General features: G+C 51.8%; 1 protein-coding gene across 10 annotated transcripts in view; it reads right to left on the bottom strand.

Annotated features, from left to right (window-relative positions):
* Nucleotides 1-17,536, bottom strand: part of MEF2D (myocyte enhancer factor 2D) — a 172,062-nt gene that overhangs the window by 13,198 nt on the left and 141,328 nt on the right. For 4 of the 10 annotated variants that reach the window (XM_034756671.1, XM_034756675.1, XM_034756672.1 and 1 more), the window contains 5 exons: nucleotides 16,800-17,010; nucleotides 15,224-15,280; nucleotides 8,513-8,703; nucleotides 6,135-6,155; nucleotides 760-889 (listed from right to left, as the gene is read on the bottom strand). In XM_034756671.1, coding sequence (XP_034612562.1) covers nucleotides 760-889; nucleotides 6,135-6,155; nucleotides 8,513-8,703; nucleotides 15,224-15,280; nucleotides 16,800-17,010 — 610 coding nt within the window. The remainder of the gene's footprint in view (nucleotides 1-759; nucleotides 890-6,134; nucleotides 6,156-8,512; nucleotides 8,704-15,223; nucleotides 15,281-16,799; nucleotides 17,011-17,536) is intronic. The other 6 variants (XM_034756674.1, XM_034756676.1, XM_034756678.1 and 3 more) reach the window with 3 other exon arrangements.

The raw sequence follows: 17,536 nt of genomic DNA, 5'->3' as shown, positions 1-17,536 counted from the left end.
GCCGGAGCGCGGGTGCAGGCGTACCAGCTGCGGGAGAAGAGGGAGGGAGCGGGCAGGAGAGAGAGAGAAGGGGGCGGCCAGGGCTACAGCAGGGGCGCTGCCACGCGGCCCCTCCCGCTGCGCCGCCTCCTGCCTCCTGCCGCGAGGGCTCCGCTCCGGTCAGCGGGGAGGGAAGGAAGAGGACTGCCCTGCAGGGTGCTCTGGTTCTCCGCGCTGCCGCCCCCTACAGGGCAGCCGGAGCGGAACAAAAACAAACAAAACAAAACAAAAAAAGCGGCCGTGCCGCCCTAGGATTGGGCAGAATGCCGCCTCCAACAATCTGCCGCCCCAAGCGCCAGCTTGCTCGGCTGGTGCCTGGAGCCGGCCCTGATGCCCAGACGGATGCTGGGTTTTGGTCGGGACGCTCATTTGCACTAAGACTTCTTTACACTGCATTGGAAGCATAAAAGGGCCAGGAAGTGGATGTAACCGTAATTAGCACCCACTTCAAGGCACTTTTACATTGCCACAATGGCGCAATGAGGCCTTAGTGTAAACGAAAATCACGGCCTTAAAATCCTTACTGATGTAACAGCGGACATTCTCATTATCCATATAAACGACCACTCTTTAAAAACAAAAAATACTGCTAAGCTCTTATCCTCAGCGATATCTTGTGGCAAGGAGTTCCACAGGATGTTACGCATTGTGTGGGAAAAGTTGGCAACATCCTGGCGGCGGTTCCAATCAACCCCATACTTTCACGTCCGTCGCACTGACCTGTGTTGTACGCTGTGGGCATGGCAGAGAAAGGCAGGCCCTGGGTCAGCAGACTTGGAGTGGCCACCGACACGACAGGCGTGGTTAAAGAATGAGTTGCTTGGGAGACTCCTAACCTCTGTGCATTCTGCTGGGGAAGCAAACGGAGAAGGAATTAGAAGCTGGATGCGTTTAAACCACTGGTGGGTTAGGACTGTAACCGCCGACTGCAGGGCTCCTGACACCTACCGCTGGGCACTGTTGGAGACAGAGCGGTAGGATAGATGGAGCGCTGGTCTGAGCCACCTGGGGAATTCCTGTACGCAGCAGATTAAAACACCAGCCCACTTTCAAATCCATCAGTTCCAGGCTCTCAGGACCCGTATGCCCTTCAGTAGCTGGATCATTTGCACTGGGTTTTATTTTATTCTTTTCCTTCTGATGTTTAAAATACCCCAGGCCTGATTCTCCATGGCACTAAGGCGCCATTTCCCTGCCCGAGCAGGGAAAAGAGGCCTTCATTTAAAGGAGAATATAGTTCAATGTAACTTGCCTTAAGCAAACCAGCCAAAGTGAATTGGTTCAAAGAGATGCTTCTTTTTTAAGCAAAACAGCAGGGGAAGCTGTGGAAGGGCTTTCAGGGACACTCACCCCGCAGAGAGGTCCTATGTGCCACTTATGTCCCACTTAAATCCTGTTTTTCTGGCTTGCACAGTTCTTGTGCTGGCACTCTGCACAGAGGTGAATTTTACTCTTAAGACGAATGCCCTGAGGTTGCTCTAATTTATACACCAGGGGCTGGAAAGACTATTTATCTTAGGTAATTATCTGGCTCCCCTCACCCCCGTACGTGAGCGTGCTATAGTCTTTAATGCATTTGTCCTCACAACCCCCCCCCCCGCCCCCGTGAGGTAGGGCAGTGCTATCATTGTACAGATGGGGGAAACTGAGGCACGGATAGACTTTGACTTGTCCAAGGTAATTTATACCCAGTTTAAGGACCCTTTATGTTACCAGAACAGTCTGAAGGGACCCCGGTGAAAATGAGGATCAGGCCCAAGAAGTACAAAGGTGACTTAAAGCTATCTTAACTTCCTCCATCCCTGGAAGGAACGTGCCTGAGAATCAGTCCCCTTGACTTCCCTGGGAATCGAGGGTACGCGGCATCTCTTGGCAGTGAGATCTGTGAGCCTCAGTCATTATCAAGCCCCCGTTTTAAAGAGTGGCCCCTTGAGGCCCACTGGCACACTATGCAAATATGCTGCCCTGGGATAGCAGCACCTACCCCCCCGCCCCCAGTTATTTGGGTGGATCTGAGGGCAGGATTAGGCCCTGTTTGCAAATCAGATAATCCGGGCTGCCTATGTTAATCTGATTTAAATCAGACTCAAGAGGCTTGACTCTAATCCCAGGCACCCGGGCACATGTCACCCAAGGAAACCCGAAACAGAATCCAGCTTAGACCATGCTTGGCATGGCGCGATGCCGGCCGGGTCATTTCGGGCCCCGGTCGGTCGAGACAGCGAGTTGCGGTCTGCCCCCGGTCAATGGGAGCGGAGGGCGACAGCTGCCTTGCGGGTTGTGAAGGACAGGGAGCAAGGGAATCACCTCCGAAAATGGCACGTGAAGATGCCACCAGGAGACCGCGGCTGTGCTGATCCGATTTACCCGGGAAGCATTCAGAGACGGGGTGCTCTAGGGCCTCTAGACATAGACAGATTTAGACAGGATTCACGCTCAAGGCTGATGCAACTCCCGAGCATCCCTACTCCGCCGCGCCTTAGCATTTGAAAGCACCAAACGGTCAGTCAGTGTCTCCTTAGCCTGGCAGCACCCTGGCGCGCCAGTTTCAGAAGCCAGCTCTTTGCAAAGCGGCAGGTCGGTGGACGGATCAGCTCCAAATAACCAAGGGCGGACGATTATACGGGCGAGAATGACTAAACCTTGAGGCTGGAGAAACAGGTTTCCGAGGCGCGCATCCTGCAGCCAACGCTAGCCCGGGCTGTGACCACTGCCCCACGGGTTAAGAGTATTTAAGACAAATGCCTTAGTGGTGGCTAGGATTTAGTTTGGGATCCAGCCAGCCCACGGTAACAAGCCACGCCGATGACTACCTTCTGTGATTGGGTGCAGTGTACTGCTCGGACCCTGGCCTTCCAAAAGCCATTTTCTGGCTCCTGAGAAGCCCAGTGTACAGACCTTACCTGAGTTCCTAGACAAGGGGAAGGGAAATCAGAGCTGGGATCCACCAGCCCAAGGACCATGCACCACTTCAGTCTCATTTCAAGAGCCTGGTTCCCCCACTGCACACTGGGCCTGATTCACATTTATACTAAGGCCTTGTCTACACTAGAAAGGGTTTGCTACAGTCACTGCAAGTCCCTTTGCATAACCGGAGTGGTGTAAAGGGGCCTTTGAGTAAATGGGAATCAGGCCCCTTGCAAAGCACTACCAGATGGGATTGGTGGTATTGTGCATCCACTTTGCCCAAGGTAAAGGGCAAGGGAGACTCAGGCCCATAGTTCTCAGATTAGGATTTAAGTGGAATGTGTAAGGGCATGTCTACAAGGAGAAGTTAGTTCAGAAAAAGGTAGGATGGAAATTTAAGGGCTTGTCTATACCCGGAGTTATTCTGGAATAGCTATTCTGGAATAACTCCATGTATAAATGCTCTTATTCTAGGGTATGTCTACACTACCCGCCAGATCTATCGGGGATCGATTTATCACGTCTAGTGTAGACGCGATAAAATCGATCCCTGATCGCTCTGCCGTCGACTCCAGAACTCCACCACGGTGAGAGGCGGAAGCGGAGTCGACGGGGGAGCAGCAGTGGTCGATTCGCCGCCATCCTCATGGCCAGGTAAATCGACCTAAGATACGCCGACTTCAGCTACACTATTTGTTGCATATCTTAGGTCGACCACCCCCAGTGTAGACCTAGTCCTAGAATAAGAGTGCCTTATTCCGAATTAGCTTAATCCACATTGAAGATGGCCCACACATGGAGTTACTCAAGAATAGGTACTCTCCTTTAAATTAACACCCTACCTTAATCTGGAATAAATTTCGCGTGTAGACAAACCCTAAAGCATTATAGCTATTCCAGAATAGAAGTGTCCACACAAGAGATCTTCTGGAATAGTTTTTGTAGAACAGCTTATTCCATAATAACTATTCTGGTCAATTCCTCCAATGCAGACAAGCCCTTTAGATTTTCTGCAGCTCCTCTGCACAGGAGTGAATTTGAGCCTGTAAGGACCAAGCACTGGTCCTATTCCCTGACTCTGAAGATCCCAGGAAGGTTCAGGATGAAGCCAAACAAACAGCTTTCCCCCCCAAACAATGTGAAAAACAACTCCCCTAAAGAGCAAATGGAGGGAGGCAGCTTCTTCCGTTCTGCAGGGTTGATGGGAGTGTTACACCAATAGCAAGATGATAAAAGTGTAAAACACCCAGGGGGCTGCGGCCCTTTCCCACCACTCTCGCAGGGTAAAGGGGCCTTAAGATAGGTGTAAGTGTAACTTACACTTACTCCGCGAGTGATATAAAGGGGCCTTAGTGAATCAGGCCCCAACACTGCAATCAAGTCATCAGTTTAGGACTCGCTGTGATTTCACGCCATGCCAGGTTGTTATAATTAACAAAGTTTTAGTGCCTCTCCATGCAGGCAAATTTTGTCGGCATTCTAATGCTCTCCACTGCCCCTGGTTATTTTGACAGCCATGCGAGATTGTTAACTGTTCGGAGTGCCACACTTCCATTCGAGATCATTACAACATCATGCATACATGCTCACAGGTGAAATCTCTTGTCACTGACGTCGTGATGGATGGGGATAGCTCTACACTTCCAATGAAAAGTCTCAAGTGTCGTGTATAAGAATAGGGTAATATCCCTTTAAATTGTCTGTGAACCCTCTTGTGGTGCTCTCCACGGTCTCTGGCTTAGAAGCTGCCAGAAACACGCCCACTCTGTTAGCTGGGGTTGATCCTGCTGGCAAAGGGTTAAGTGGGTTCTGCTGACTCACTGAGAGGCAGGTGACTCACCGCTATGCCGGTGTATAAAGGAGGTGGGAGAGGTTGTTTATAGAAAGAGGACCTGGGAGGTGGGCTGAGCAATATGGAGGGAGCCAAGTAGGAGGAGACGGTTTGAGCTGACCTTTGTGTTAACAGAGCCAAGGGAGCGTTTGCACTAAATGGGACGGGTTTATACAGCAATAAAATTACCAAGCTCTTAAACAGCACTTTTCATCAGCAGATCTCAAAGTGCTTTATCACGGAAGTCCATACCGTTATCCCCATTTTACAGAAGGAGAAACTGAGGCATAGAGCAGGGAAGTGTCTTGCCTAAGGTCACCCAGCAACAGAGCCAGGAGTAGAACCTACGTCTGCTGAGTTCCCATCCAGTGCTTTACCTACTAGGCCACACTGCCTGTTAGCAGGGTGGGCAAGGCACCTGCAATTTGCCTCCGGAGACCTTTCCATTAGTGCTCTGCAGGACTGTAATTTATGGCTATTATAACCTTTCCTGACTGCCACGACCCTGTTACCCGTCCGCACTGCACCAGAATAGCATCAGGACGAAATGGTATTATTGCCACAAACAAGGTGACAGCACTCACTTTGCTGGCAGGAAAAGCTATACAAATAATGAGAAGCCGTGTTCCTCTGCAGAAATTAGTTCTTGGGAATGAACGGGTGGGTCGGAGAATTCAGATTTCACTTTCCATTTTTTGGGTTGTTGTTTTTTTAAAGAGTTCTTAGTATTTGAAGAACTTGATTTATTTCCTGCTTCCCTTGTAGCGGCGTTAGGCCAGATCCCCAAGTGGCATAAATCAGCGTAGCTCTTTTGAATTTCCTGGAGCTATGCCGATTGATATCAGCTGAGGATACGACTCCGTGACGCCAATGGGACGATGCTGATTTATCCTCGCTGGGGATCTGGCCCATTGACTCCAGTGGGGTGACACCAGTCTACACCAATTAGGGATCTGGCCCATTGACTAGAATGGAGTGACACCAATGTTAACACCAGCTGGAGAGTTGGCCCTTTGACTTCAATGGAACTGTGCTCATTTAAACCAGCTGGGGACCCGGGCCTATAGCTTTTCTCTGCCATGCAGAAAAGGATTTTCCCTAACATATAGATTCCTAGGGCCCAATAAAATAATAGGACTGGAAATTACCGTTGTGCTGACTTTAAGGCTCCTTTGTACCACCAGAGCAAAGGGGGCCTTGGAGTCAATGAGAATTAGACCCATGACGTTCAATGCCTTCTTTAACCCCTGCCCCCATCCCTCCAGACCTGCTCTTTAAGGAGGTGTTAAAGGAAACAAAAAGACTCATGTCAGGACAGGACTCGAAGGAAACACACACACAGCACAAGGCAACTCACCAGATCCAAGTGGTCCTCCGTCTGAATGCAGAAGAACAGAAATAAAACCAAGAGGCACCGTTACATGTACGCCTTTCGCCAACTGGTTCCAAGCCCAACTCCAAAGGCCTGATTTTCATTTGCACTAAGGCCCCTTTACCCAGCTCCGGCAGGAGAAAGGGGCCCTAAGGTGGCCACAAATTACATCAACATCCACTTTAGGACTCCTTTATGCTGCCATCACGATGTAAAGGGGCCTCAAGCCTGCAGACTTCAGTGCTGTGTTCTCATGAGCAGAAATAAAGAGGCTAATGCATTTCTCTTCCCGAGAAACTTCTTCAAAACCGCTAAAGCTTGCTCTCCACACAGTTTGTGCACTAGTACAACTCTATAGGTTAGGTTTCAGAGGGGTAGCCATGTTAGTCTGTATCAGCAAAAAGAACAAGGAGTATTTGTGGCACCTTAGAGACTAACACATTTATTTGAGCATAAGCTTTCGTGGGCTAAAACCGATACAGTTATCCCCATTCAACCCCTGTACAGGAGAGTATACAGATGCTCCCCGGGTTACGCAAGACCTGACTTACGCAAATTCGCACTTACGGAAAAAATTCCATAAGCCAGACATAGGATTTTCGAGTTGCAGAAATTTTTGCGTAACGTACGGGTATACGTTTCCGACTTACGTAAAATTCGAGTTACGCAAAGGTTTTCCAGAATAGAACGATTGTGTAAGTGGGGGGGGCGTCTGTAAGCATCTTTATACCAGTATAACTGTGTCCACACTAGGGGAGGTTGCATCCCTTTAACTAGACTGGTATAGTTAATGTGGGACAACTTTTGTGTGTAGACAAGGTCTCAGAAACGTGGTGTGATCCCCGTCTGTTATTTTGGATTTGAAGTGGCCAATATTGTTTTGTTTTTCCAAGCTTTTCCATGGCTTTTTGTGCATCTGAATCTTTTGCTTAGTTTTATTTTTGGCATAGACAGTTTAGACTGATTCTCTTCAGCCCCAGTCCCGCATACGCTTATGTGAGTAGGTAACGTTCCGCATGCGAAGCCTCGTCCACACCAAAAAAACGTAAGTTGACCTAGCTGTGTCGCTCGGGGCTGTGAAAAATGTCACACTCCAGGAGCAGAGCTGCAATGCGGCTCTAGCAGTTGTAGTGTAGACATATTCTGAGTACTCTGACTGGGACTGGCTAAGATGGGAAGAAAGGTGTGAGGGGGGGTATAAAACCCAGTTAGCTAACTCAATACCTATGTCTTCACTGCAGAGTTAACTCGAGTTATCTACACTCAAGTTAACACCACTCCGGTTAGTTAGCCGTACCCAGAGGGCAGGTCTACATTGCCAAATAGCTGTGTTCTTAACTTGAATTAAAGCCCAGGGGAAGCCTGGGGTTGACTTTGAGCTCTCACCCAAGTTAAAAACTGAGTTACCATGTCTTCACTGCTATTTTAACCCAAGTTAGCTAATCCACATAAGGCACACACCTTTTATCTGTAGTGTGGACAGAACCACAGTGATGTGTTAGCAGCTGATGTGCTAACTCAAGTGGTAATCAATACCCCGTCATGGGCCAGCCAGCGTGAGTTAATAGCACCCCACTTGAGTTAAGGGTTTGTGCGTGTGGACAGGACTCAAGGGAGAGGCAACGCTCAGGTTATAACTCAAGTTTACTTTGCAGTGAAGACAAGCCCAGCGTGAAACGCCCCTTTCCCCGCAGGGTTTGATTCTCAGTTACATGGAGGCCACTTTACTCCGCTCTGGCAGTCCGAAGGGGCCTGAAAATGAGTATAAATTACACTTTGTGGTCACTTCATGAGGGGTTTAAAGGGGCCTGGGCATAACTGAAAATCTGGCCCACTGTATTTACGCTCGCTTTAAAACTTCTTTGTGTTACCAGAGTGCTGCAAAGCAGTCCTAGTATAGACGAGAGTCAGGCCTCTAAGACAGAGCTAGGCATCCACCTTTACAATCTGAGAATCATCAAATCCTAGCCATGGCGGGCTGGAAGGGACCTCGAGAGGTCATCTAGTCCAGCCCCTTGCGCCGAGTAAGATCTTGTTAGCTTGTCATGTCATAGCCTGGCTACTCCTGGGGAATATCGCAATAGTCTACAGCAACACCATTGTAAACTGCAACGTTATGGGCCATTACTGGGGAATACTAAGAGTACTTTAGAGTAATAATCCAGCGGCAGCGCTGTCCTCAGCTGCAGCATTATGCACCGTTACTGGGAAATACCGCAGCAGTCTCGAGTAACAAGCCAATGGCAACACCCCGCCTTGCTGCAGCAGGATGGGCTATGGCTGGGGAAGCCGACTGCCAGTGGGAGACGCAGCAGCTCAGACCCTGAGAGAATTCTCCCCCCCCAGAATTCAGCGGCACTCACCAAATGGTGCATCAAACCCTTTGCGCCCTGCGAGGTGATCACGCGTAAGTCCGGCTTGCGGCTGTTGGCGGCGAGCTGCGTGCCGTGGGAGGGCGGCGGCGGCGACTTTGCCGGGATGATCTTGCCCATGGTGTTGCCATTTGAGACCGGGAGGAGACCCGGCGAGGCTCTGGCACTCACATACCCGTTTCCTGCAAGGGGGAGGGGGGGAAGCAGAGACATTTCGGAAACAGTCAGAAGAGGAGACGCAGGGCTCGGTTCTCCATCGCCCTGCACCTGGGGCCCCATTCTCCCCATTGACACCCCTGCGGAAGGAGCGTTCAAAGGCTGCAATACCAAAAAGCAGGGGCCTCGTTCTGACTTAGACCAAGTCCCCTTTACACAGTGCAACGAGGGCTTAACGTCATTTCTGCCCATTCTGAGGCCCCTTGCAGTGCTGGAGCGACCCGAAGGGGCCTTCGTGTAAAAGAGAATCGGACCCAGTGAGCCTTCCTCGCTCTCCCCCTTTGTCGGGCGGGTCTCTTCGAACTGGGAGCTCTTTGGGGCAGGGGCTGTCTGACCACAATGCCCAGCCCCCAGCTTAGCTCTCAGCTGCTCCCACCACTACAGTCTCTGAGCACCTCACAAGCTATCATGCATTTTTGTTGTCATAGATTCCAAGGCCAGAAGGCATCATTGTAATCATGGGTCCCCAAACTTTTCACAGTCACCCCTCCCCACCCCCCCATCCCTGTCCGTGCCTCCCCCCAGGAGCCGGGAATAGGACCGTGGCTGCAGGAGGAGGTGGGGGCAGGACACGGACAGAGGTAAGGGGGCCAAAGATGGGGCCGCAGCTAGGGGAGGGTCTGGGTCCGGGGCCAGGAATGGAGACACGGTTGGGAGTGGGGCTGGGTGGTGCTCCCTCCCCGCCCTCCATGAGTGGCCCCGCCGCTCCCCCCAACATTCTTCCATCCCCGCCACACAGTTTGGGGACCTCTGATCTAGTCTGACCTGCTGTGTAACACCGGCCAGAGAACTTCCATAAAATACTTCCATCTTTTCGAAAAAGATCCAATCCTGATTTCAAATTGCCAGGGATGGAGAATCCCCCGTGAGCCTGGGTCAAGCTATTCCAGTGGTTAATTACCCCACATGGTGCACTTTGTTTCCAGTCTGAATTTGTCTGGTTTCAACTTGCAACCTTTAGATCATATTGGACCTGTCTCTGCTAGTCAGAAGAGCCCATTACCAAAATATTTGTTCCTTTATGTAACAATGCTGCCCGGGCTGAGGCTCGCCCTCAGAGCCTTCTGCATCTGAGACGGACGTGCTGATAACTGTGCTAAGAAGGAACCGGTGACATTGATTTAGTTTTAAATCCGTGGCAGTGCTGAGATCTAAAGGCAGCTCTCCTGAATTCCAGTCTAGTGCCAGTCCATCCCAACCTTACAACACTGCTCTAAGGCAGAGGAGAGTTGTTATCCCCTTTTTAGAGGTTTGCCTGATGTTGCAAAAATGTCTGGGACTTGACCCCACCTTTCTAGAGCCTCAATCTAGAGCCGTAACCACCAGGCCGCCCTTCCTCCCACTTACTGGGGCCTCTAGGCACTACTGCAATACAAGTAATAAATATTAAGGGCCTGATTCTCATTTACATTGGGGCCTCTTTGAACCATTTTGGCAGCATAAAGGGACCTCAAAGAGGGCCTAAATCACAGTCACACTGACTTTAAAGTGTAACTGAGAATCAGGGCCCCTTATCCCAATACCCCCGTGAAGCGCAGAGGTCCGCCCTCCCCTTCCCCCCACCCCAATTTAGAATTTTACGTGCGAAGCAAAAAAAAAAAAGAAATTAAAAAAAGATTTGATGAACGTCAGGAAAAGAATCAATTGGATGAGATTATTGTTCTGATGAGATTATTATTATTATTTTTTGAATAGGCCCCTAAGATAGAAAGACATTTAGCAATCACCAAGATTCAGCACTCATATTCATCACACATTAGACTGGGAAAAATAGGTCGCTGATTGCATTATTAATCAGATCCACAATCGCGCTACATCTGCATTTCAGGGGGCGGCTTGGTGGCAGTGGTGTTTCAGACATGACGTGCGCCCAGCTGGGGCGCAAACCCGCGCAACCCGGCTACTGTCAGTCGTCCCGTAGGTCTGACCTGCCTCGCGATTCCTCTGGTGCAGGGGTCTTAAAGTGAGTTGTGTTGTAATTTAGACCCATTAATTACCCTGCCAGATCTCTGACCCCAAATGGTAATGCCCTGACACTGGAGGGAGGTGGGTGTGGGTGTTTACATTGGCCTGGTGCACAAGTGCAATGTTCTGCATAGCTACAAATCTGGAACGGCACTGAAGTCAAAGGAGCTACCACACCATCATCAACGTCTGGCTTCGCTGAAGCCGATGGAAATGCTCCCACTGACTACAGCTGGGGAGAGGGGGATCAGGCCCAGTGAGAACATGCGGGCTAACAAGGAGACACTGGAGATGTGTTGTCAGATTACTGGGCCCGATCCTCTGCTACAGCTAAGGAGCGTTTGACCCAGCTGAGCAGGAGGGAGATGGCAAAGCTATCTTAAAGCCATCTTTGTTCTCATCCGACTGCTCTGTGCTAGCTTGGAACCCCCCCCCCACGTAAGTTAGAGAAGCCTCAAGGCTGCTCTAATTTGCATTGGCTGCCAACGGCCTCCAGAATTTGGCCCGAAGCGGAAGATCGCTGGAACATAAAGGAACTCTGGCTGTTCCCCTTTCCTTGGAGACAGGGTCTTCTAAGGGGGAGTCGAATCTGCTCGGTTTTGGGCTGCTTTGTATTGAAGGAACATAGGGATTGCCAGACCCGTGGTCTATCCGGCCTAGTATACTGCCTCTAACCAGTACCAACTGCTGGAGCCAGTACCCGCTGCTTCCAAGGAAGCTGCAAGAACCCTGGTAGCGATGGGATCGCTTGCCCTTGAGGAAGCTTTGCTCCTGACCCCAAATAGTTAGAGACTGGCTTATGCCCTGTAAAGGGGCTCGGAGGGGTGTGTGTATACCCCTGCGTCAAATGCAGCTCCCAGGCATGTTGGTAAATCAGTACATTAGCCTGGGCCATGGGCGCACCGTGTTCTGCATAGACCGTATCTCGTTTGCAAGGCCACCGGCTTTTATATTAATTGATGACGGAGGTGCATAAAATTTCCTGTGCGACCTTCAGCGCTTTCAGCGGATTTCTTTTCACAGCCGCTCGCTATAGGGTTTTGTGCAAGACCGTGTGCCAGCAGAGTGGGGCAAGGCCGAACGATGTTCAAAACACTTATGTTTTCCAGCCATAAGGCTTCCTTAACAGAAGACGCACAAATGGCTCCCATGGCAACCATTTTGCCTTACTGTCTGGGCAGATCTGGGGGCGTATATTGCAATGGGCTGGCGGATGTGTATGCGCAACACTTCCCTCTGCGGGATAGAATCAGAACTTCTCGCCATGTGTCATAAGCCCTATATTGCTATCAGGGATTCTCCTTGAATTCAAGCAGCATGGGCTTGCACTTTAGGAGCAGGGAGATCTGAGTTGTAACCCTGATATCACCATGAAATTCTGAGCCAGTGCAGAATAGCAATAATTATGCAGTCCCCTGTATCCACAGAGCTGTGTCTTTCAGGGGGTTGGGAGGGGCAGCGGAGGGACAGGAGGAAGATGTGGGTTGCAGGTTGAAGTTCGGCTGAAGAAAAACCTCCCCCATCTGGATTCCTCTGCATCCCACCCCCACAGTCAGCAACACGGCTGGCCAGGTGCCCGCTACTGTTTGCTGGCCATCCGCCAGCATCTGGCCCAGAACCCTTATGTGGCGCGTTCAAGCCCCACAGGAAGCATGCTGCTTTGAGACCCCAACGTGCCACATGTCAGCTGTTCCGCTCCGTCCCCTCCGCTGACCGCAACGGAGGAGAGGAAAACAAATCAGCAGAGAAGCAGGATCTCAGAGCCTTCTGCTCAGGCCCAGTTCCCCGCAAAATCCCGAGTTGGATTCCCAGCGACATCGATCGCCTCCGGATCACGCACTCCATTGGCCACAAACATCTGGTGCCTTGACCCAGAGATTGTCCCGCGGTTCTGATCCCCCATCGAAGGGAAAAGTGGGGGCTATAGGGGAGGGAGTTAAGCGGCAGCAGTGCTGGTTTCAGAGGGCCTGCCGTGAATTAGCTGCTCTCCTGAAAACCCTCATCTTATCGCCCTGCATTGTTCCGCAGAGCAGGACTCAGCGTAATCAAGGGAGGGCTGAAAACATGGGGCCTGATTCTCAGTTACTCTATTCCTGTACTTGGGAGTGGGGACACCTTAAGATGTGTCTGCACCTGTATCCTGAGATTGTTGGCAGCCAGCCCAGCCCCCCGGGCAAGTTAGAGCAGCCTCATGACTGCTCCTCTCTGCTCCCCGTGGAGCCTGGCGAGCACAGAATAGCCACGGCACAGTGCGCTCTAGGCATGGTCCCGATTTGCCCCCATGCGAATCCTGGGGATCGGAGAAAAGCCGCAGTGCAACACGCTCTGGCCAGGACCCCTAATCCCCTCTCTCCGCCTGGGGCTGGGCGCAGGGGATGGAGCCAGGCCTGCGGTCAGAGGGAGGAATGCGCCCGGGGTCGCAGGTGATCGCACAGCGCTGCCAGGCTCAGCTCCCTCGTTAGTGAGGGGGACAGGGATGGAGGAGGGACGCAAGAACGGAAGAAAGGCGCTAGTGAGGGGGACGGGGACAGAGGAGGGGAGCGACTGTCTCAAGTGGAACCCGAAGTCGACGGCTGGCCCCAAGATTCTGGGAGCTCCGTAGAGCCTCATCTACCTAGTGAATACGAGGGGCGCGCCCCCCTTCCCCACTTCTCTGCCCCCAAATGCTGCCATCTGAAGTTTGTCTGGGGCTTGGTGGGGACAGAGGCTAGATGGGATCTTGGGAACGAGGCCTGGGTTGAAAACAACAGGCGCTGAGAGAATCGCAGGGCTCCCTGCGGCCCCGCTTCCATTTCCTGGAGTGGCTGGAGGAATGAGAGGAATGCTTCAGTGACGTCAATTCTGACATTCATGGGACCTGCCAAGCTAGAAGCTGGAACAGCCGCTCACAACAGCTGACGTGGGGGCCGGGGGGAGGTGGGTGAGTTGGGGGGGGGGTGGTAGAAAGTGACAGAGCGTGTCTCTGCCTGGAGGTACGGGCCAGTCCTTAGTGCCTCTTTCCCAGCACCCCTGACTTTGCAGATGAGCTCGAGCAGCAAAATTCAGAGCCCGATTTCGAATGCTCTAAAGACCCCGGGACAGGCTCTGGTCCCTGCTCCCCACTCTGGCAATATACCGGAGGCCTAACGGCACCGCAGAGGGGCAAGGGAGGGGCTGTCTACCATAAGCTGCCTCATGTTGCCCCGCTCCCACAGCCAGCCCTGCGTACGGGCATGCTGGGACCTGGCCCCTAGCGCACGGCGCGATAGGGATTCTGGAGTACCTGGCAGCCCGTCGGGAGCCTGCGATGGGCAGCACAGAATCAGCACCATGGATGCGGGGTTCGAGTTTGCCCCTGTTCTAAAGGGTCCATGTGGCTGTAGGATGCAGAGCCCAGGGTTTTCAGTCGTGAGCCGGCATCCTGAATCCCACTTGGGAGCGTAATGCCGATCTCCTTTACATCAAAGCATCCAGGGCCGAACTCGCTCTTGATTAAACCCGCTCTATGCTGTGCCAAAGATGCGCGTGACCCACTCTCATTAAACCCAGCCACATCGTTCGGATTTAGGGCTCTTTTTGCCTAATTTTGCTCATTATTATTAGAAGTAGCCACATGGGAGCACCTGGAAATCCAACTGAGATCAGGGCTGCGCTGCGCTAGGGGCAGGACATGCACCTAATATGAGACCGTCCCTGCCCTGCAGAGCTTACCGTTGAAATAGACACGACGTGGGACCAGTAAAGTATTATTAGCCCCATTTTACAGATGAGGAACTGACACAGAGGACCCAGTTCGCATTGACACTAAGCCCCTTTATCCCATTCTGGCAGTGGATGTTGCGCCAACGTTTACAGTGCCTTTATGATGCCGGAGTGGTATATAGGGACCTTAGCATAAGTGAGAAGCAGACCCTGAATGTCTGGCCCACGGTCACAGACAGAGTCCGTGACACAGCTAGGAATTGAACGTAGCTCTCCTAAGTCTCGGCCAATTGCTTTGGCCACACGGCTACCATTCTCCTCCACCAGACTAAGCAAAGTTTGACTCAGATTTTAATTCTATTGGGTTTATGTCTCCCCTGAGACACAACTATAAAAAGGGACAGAGGCGGGCGAGAGAAAATTATCCCCTACGGCAGGAACCAAACCCAGACCTCCCGCGGCCCTCTCTAGCAGTTTAACCACAGGCCCCTCCTGCCACACCAAATTTACTGACCTGAAAATCCACATCTAAAAGACTTAGTAGTGTTTGAAACTGCACATCAGGCCTGACTTTAGCTGTCTGAGGGGATGTTTACTGCCAGTAATAACACCCAGCTCTTTTCATCAATAGAGCTCATGGCACTTTACAAAGGAGAGCAGTATCAGTATCCCCATTTTACAGGTGGGGAAACTGAGGCACAGAGTGGGGCAGTGACCTGCCTGCAGTCACCCAGCAGGCCAGTGGCAGTGCTGGCAACGGAACCCAGGTTTTCTGAGTCCCAGTCCAGTGCTCTAGGCAAGCCTGCATCCGAAAAGGGGGAGGGCCACATTCTCACTCACCGACTGGGCTTGGGCAAGCTCCGTTGGTGTTGTTCAAGTCTCCCCCGAGCATCGCCCCTGGAAAGCAACAAGAGACACGGTGACAAAGTTAGTTCAGAACTCGGCGCACTGAGCAGTGGTTGACTATTTGCACGTGGGGCACGGGGGAAAATCAACAGTGTTACATTCCCATCGAGAAAATCCAGGGTAAAATGTACAGCACTTCCAGGTGTGGAAACAATATCTACACAGATACATTCCCTTTGGGGATGCGGCACGCAGCACAGATGCTCATTCCAAAAAGACTTGGCTTAGAAAACAGCGTGGCTCTGCTGTTCCGAGCCTTCCTGGGGGGACACGCTCTGCAGAAGGGAACCCGCCCCCAGCTCCGGGATTGGAAAGAGGATTGATCCTGTAACATTTGCACCGAATGGAAACCATTCCCAAGGTGGCCGGAGAAGCTCTTCCCAGGAAACGTTTGCTATTCCCAGGGAATCAAGCCCTTTATCCCCTTTGCAAACAGACTTTGAGTTTTGCGAATTTATTTGCTAGTTTGAATTGTTCAACCACATCTCGAGACTCTTATTTCTTCCAGCAATCCACAATCCCTCTACCTCACTATAACCGTCTAGACAGCTGGGAAAGGAACCCAGGAGTCCTGATTCCCAGTCCCCTGCTCTAACCACTATACCGCAATCCCCTCAGAGCTAAGAATAGAACTCAGGAGCTCATATCCTCAGATGAGTATCTGCACTAGGATTTTTTGACCCAGGAATTCCCAGTGGTAGATAATTAGGGCCAGATTTTCATTTACATTAAGGCCCCTTTACCCAGCGCTGGCAACGTAAAGGGGCTTTCCAGGGGGTGTACATTACAGTTCCACTCACTTTAACGCCAGCCTTCCCGTAACTGACCTCAGATTCCTGATGTTCCAGGACAGAGACACACACAGTACACAGGATTCGGCATCCCTGTTTCAGAGACGCCTTGGAGCCGCGGGCAATAGCCTTGACCTCACGCAAGGCGACCACACGCTCCGCTCCATTAGCACCGCTTTTGATTTAGAAACGACAGCGGGGCTCGCTGTTATCCTCTGACGTGCGTCAGAAAACGCACTTCCCACCATGCAAGCACGCAGCGCCTACGAAACTGGATTTCTGCGACGCACAGACGGGAAGGCTGACGGCAGCTGCCTCAGAGGAACCTCTGAACTGATGGGGAAGGAATGCTCTCCTCTCGAAACAAATGATTCGACCCAAATCGATTTTCCCACCCACCCCCCCATTTTTCGGAATTGTCAGCCATCTGAAAACTCTGTTCTTTGCCCAGCTCTAGGGGTGATACAGGAATTGCGTCTGCCATTTGCATCGCATGGGATCTTTGCTGAGCATCGCTTCCCAGCTCTCCGAGCTCTGGTCAAGTGAAAAAATTCTTTATTTATTGCTTGCACGGCAGTAACACTTACGAGCCTGAGACACGGACCAGACCCTACCGTGCTAGGTGCTGTACAGACAACAGAAAGAAGGAGTGAGGGGTGGGAGGAATGAAGACACTTGTGCCCTCTCTTGGCTAGTCTCATACTAGGCCAATCACTCACCTGCGCTGGCTGGCCTCTGCGGCAAACCCGGCGACACGGTGTTTCTCTGCAGGGCCGGCTGCTGTGGTGAGAGGAGTCTTGGATCCGTCAACGAAGAGGTCACCAGCGACTGGGTCACCAAGGAGCCCCCGGGGTTGCTGAACTGTAACGTGTTTTGATTGGTCACCGGAACCGTCACTGGCATGGCGAAGTTCGGAGCGGGCACTGCAGACTGAACAGAGAGGCAGATGAAAGCGGGGACCGGCGCCGAGGGAGTCACCCAAAGGCACTTCGCTCCGCCAAGGAGCTGGTTTCTGATTGGTTCACGGCGCGACCAACGGGCCAGGTCCTCGGCCCGGAATGCAGCGACACTGATGTACACCAGCTACGGATCTGGTCCAAATTTGCACCCTGTTCATTATTGCCCTGCAATTTGTACGGTCGTTTATAACAGTGCAAAGTGGGGGAAAGCGAGCACCACTCTCATTTGCTAGCCACTTTACACGGGTGAAAATGGGGGCGGGCAGTGGGGAATCTGGCCCCAGGCATAAAGGGGCATGGATTCCCTCTAGGAAGACGGAGAAAGAAGGGCAAACGGATGTCCATCTGGGCACATCGAAGCTAAAAAGCATTGCAAACTGCTTCCCGGGGGGAAGAGGGGTGTTGACTAAACACCTGCATTTATTTACCTCCAGAGCTCAGCAAAGTGGTTTTAAAACAGCTCACAGAGAGTTGGAAACGTCTCAAAGCGGCTCCCT

Source organism: Trachemys scripta, chromosome 24 (assembly GCF_013100865.1).
Source record: "Trachemys scripta elegans isolate TJP31775 chromosome 24, CAS_Tse_1.0, whole genome shotgun sequence".
Classification (NCBI taxonomy): Eukaryota; Metazoa; Chordata; order Testudines; family Emydidae; genus Trachemys; species Trachemys scripta.
This window is presented reverse-complemented; position numbering and strand designations above follow the sequence as displayed.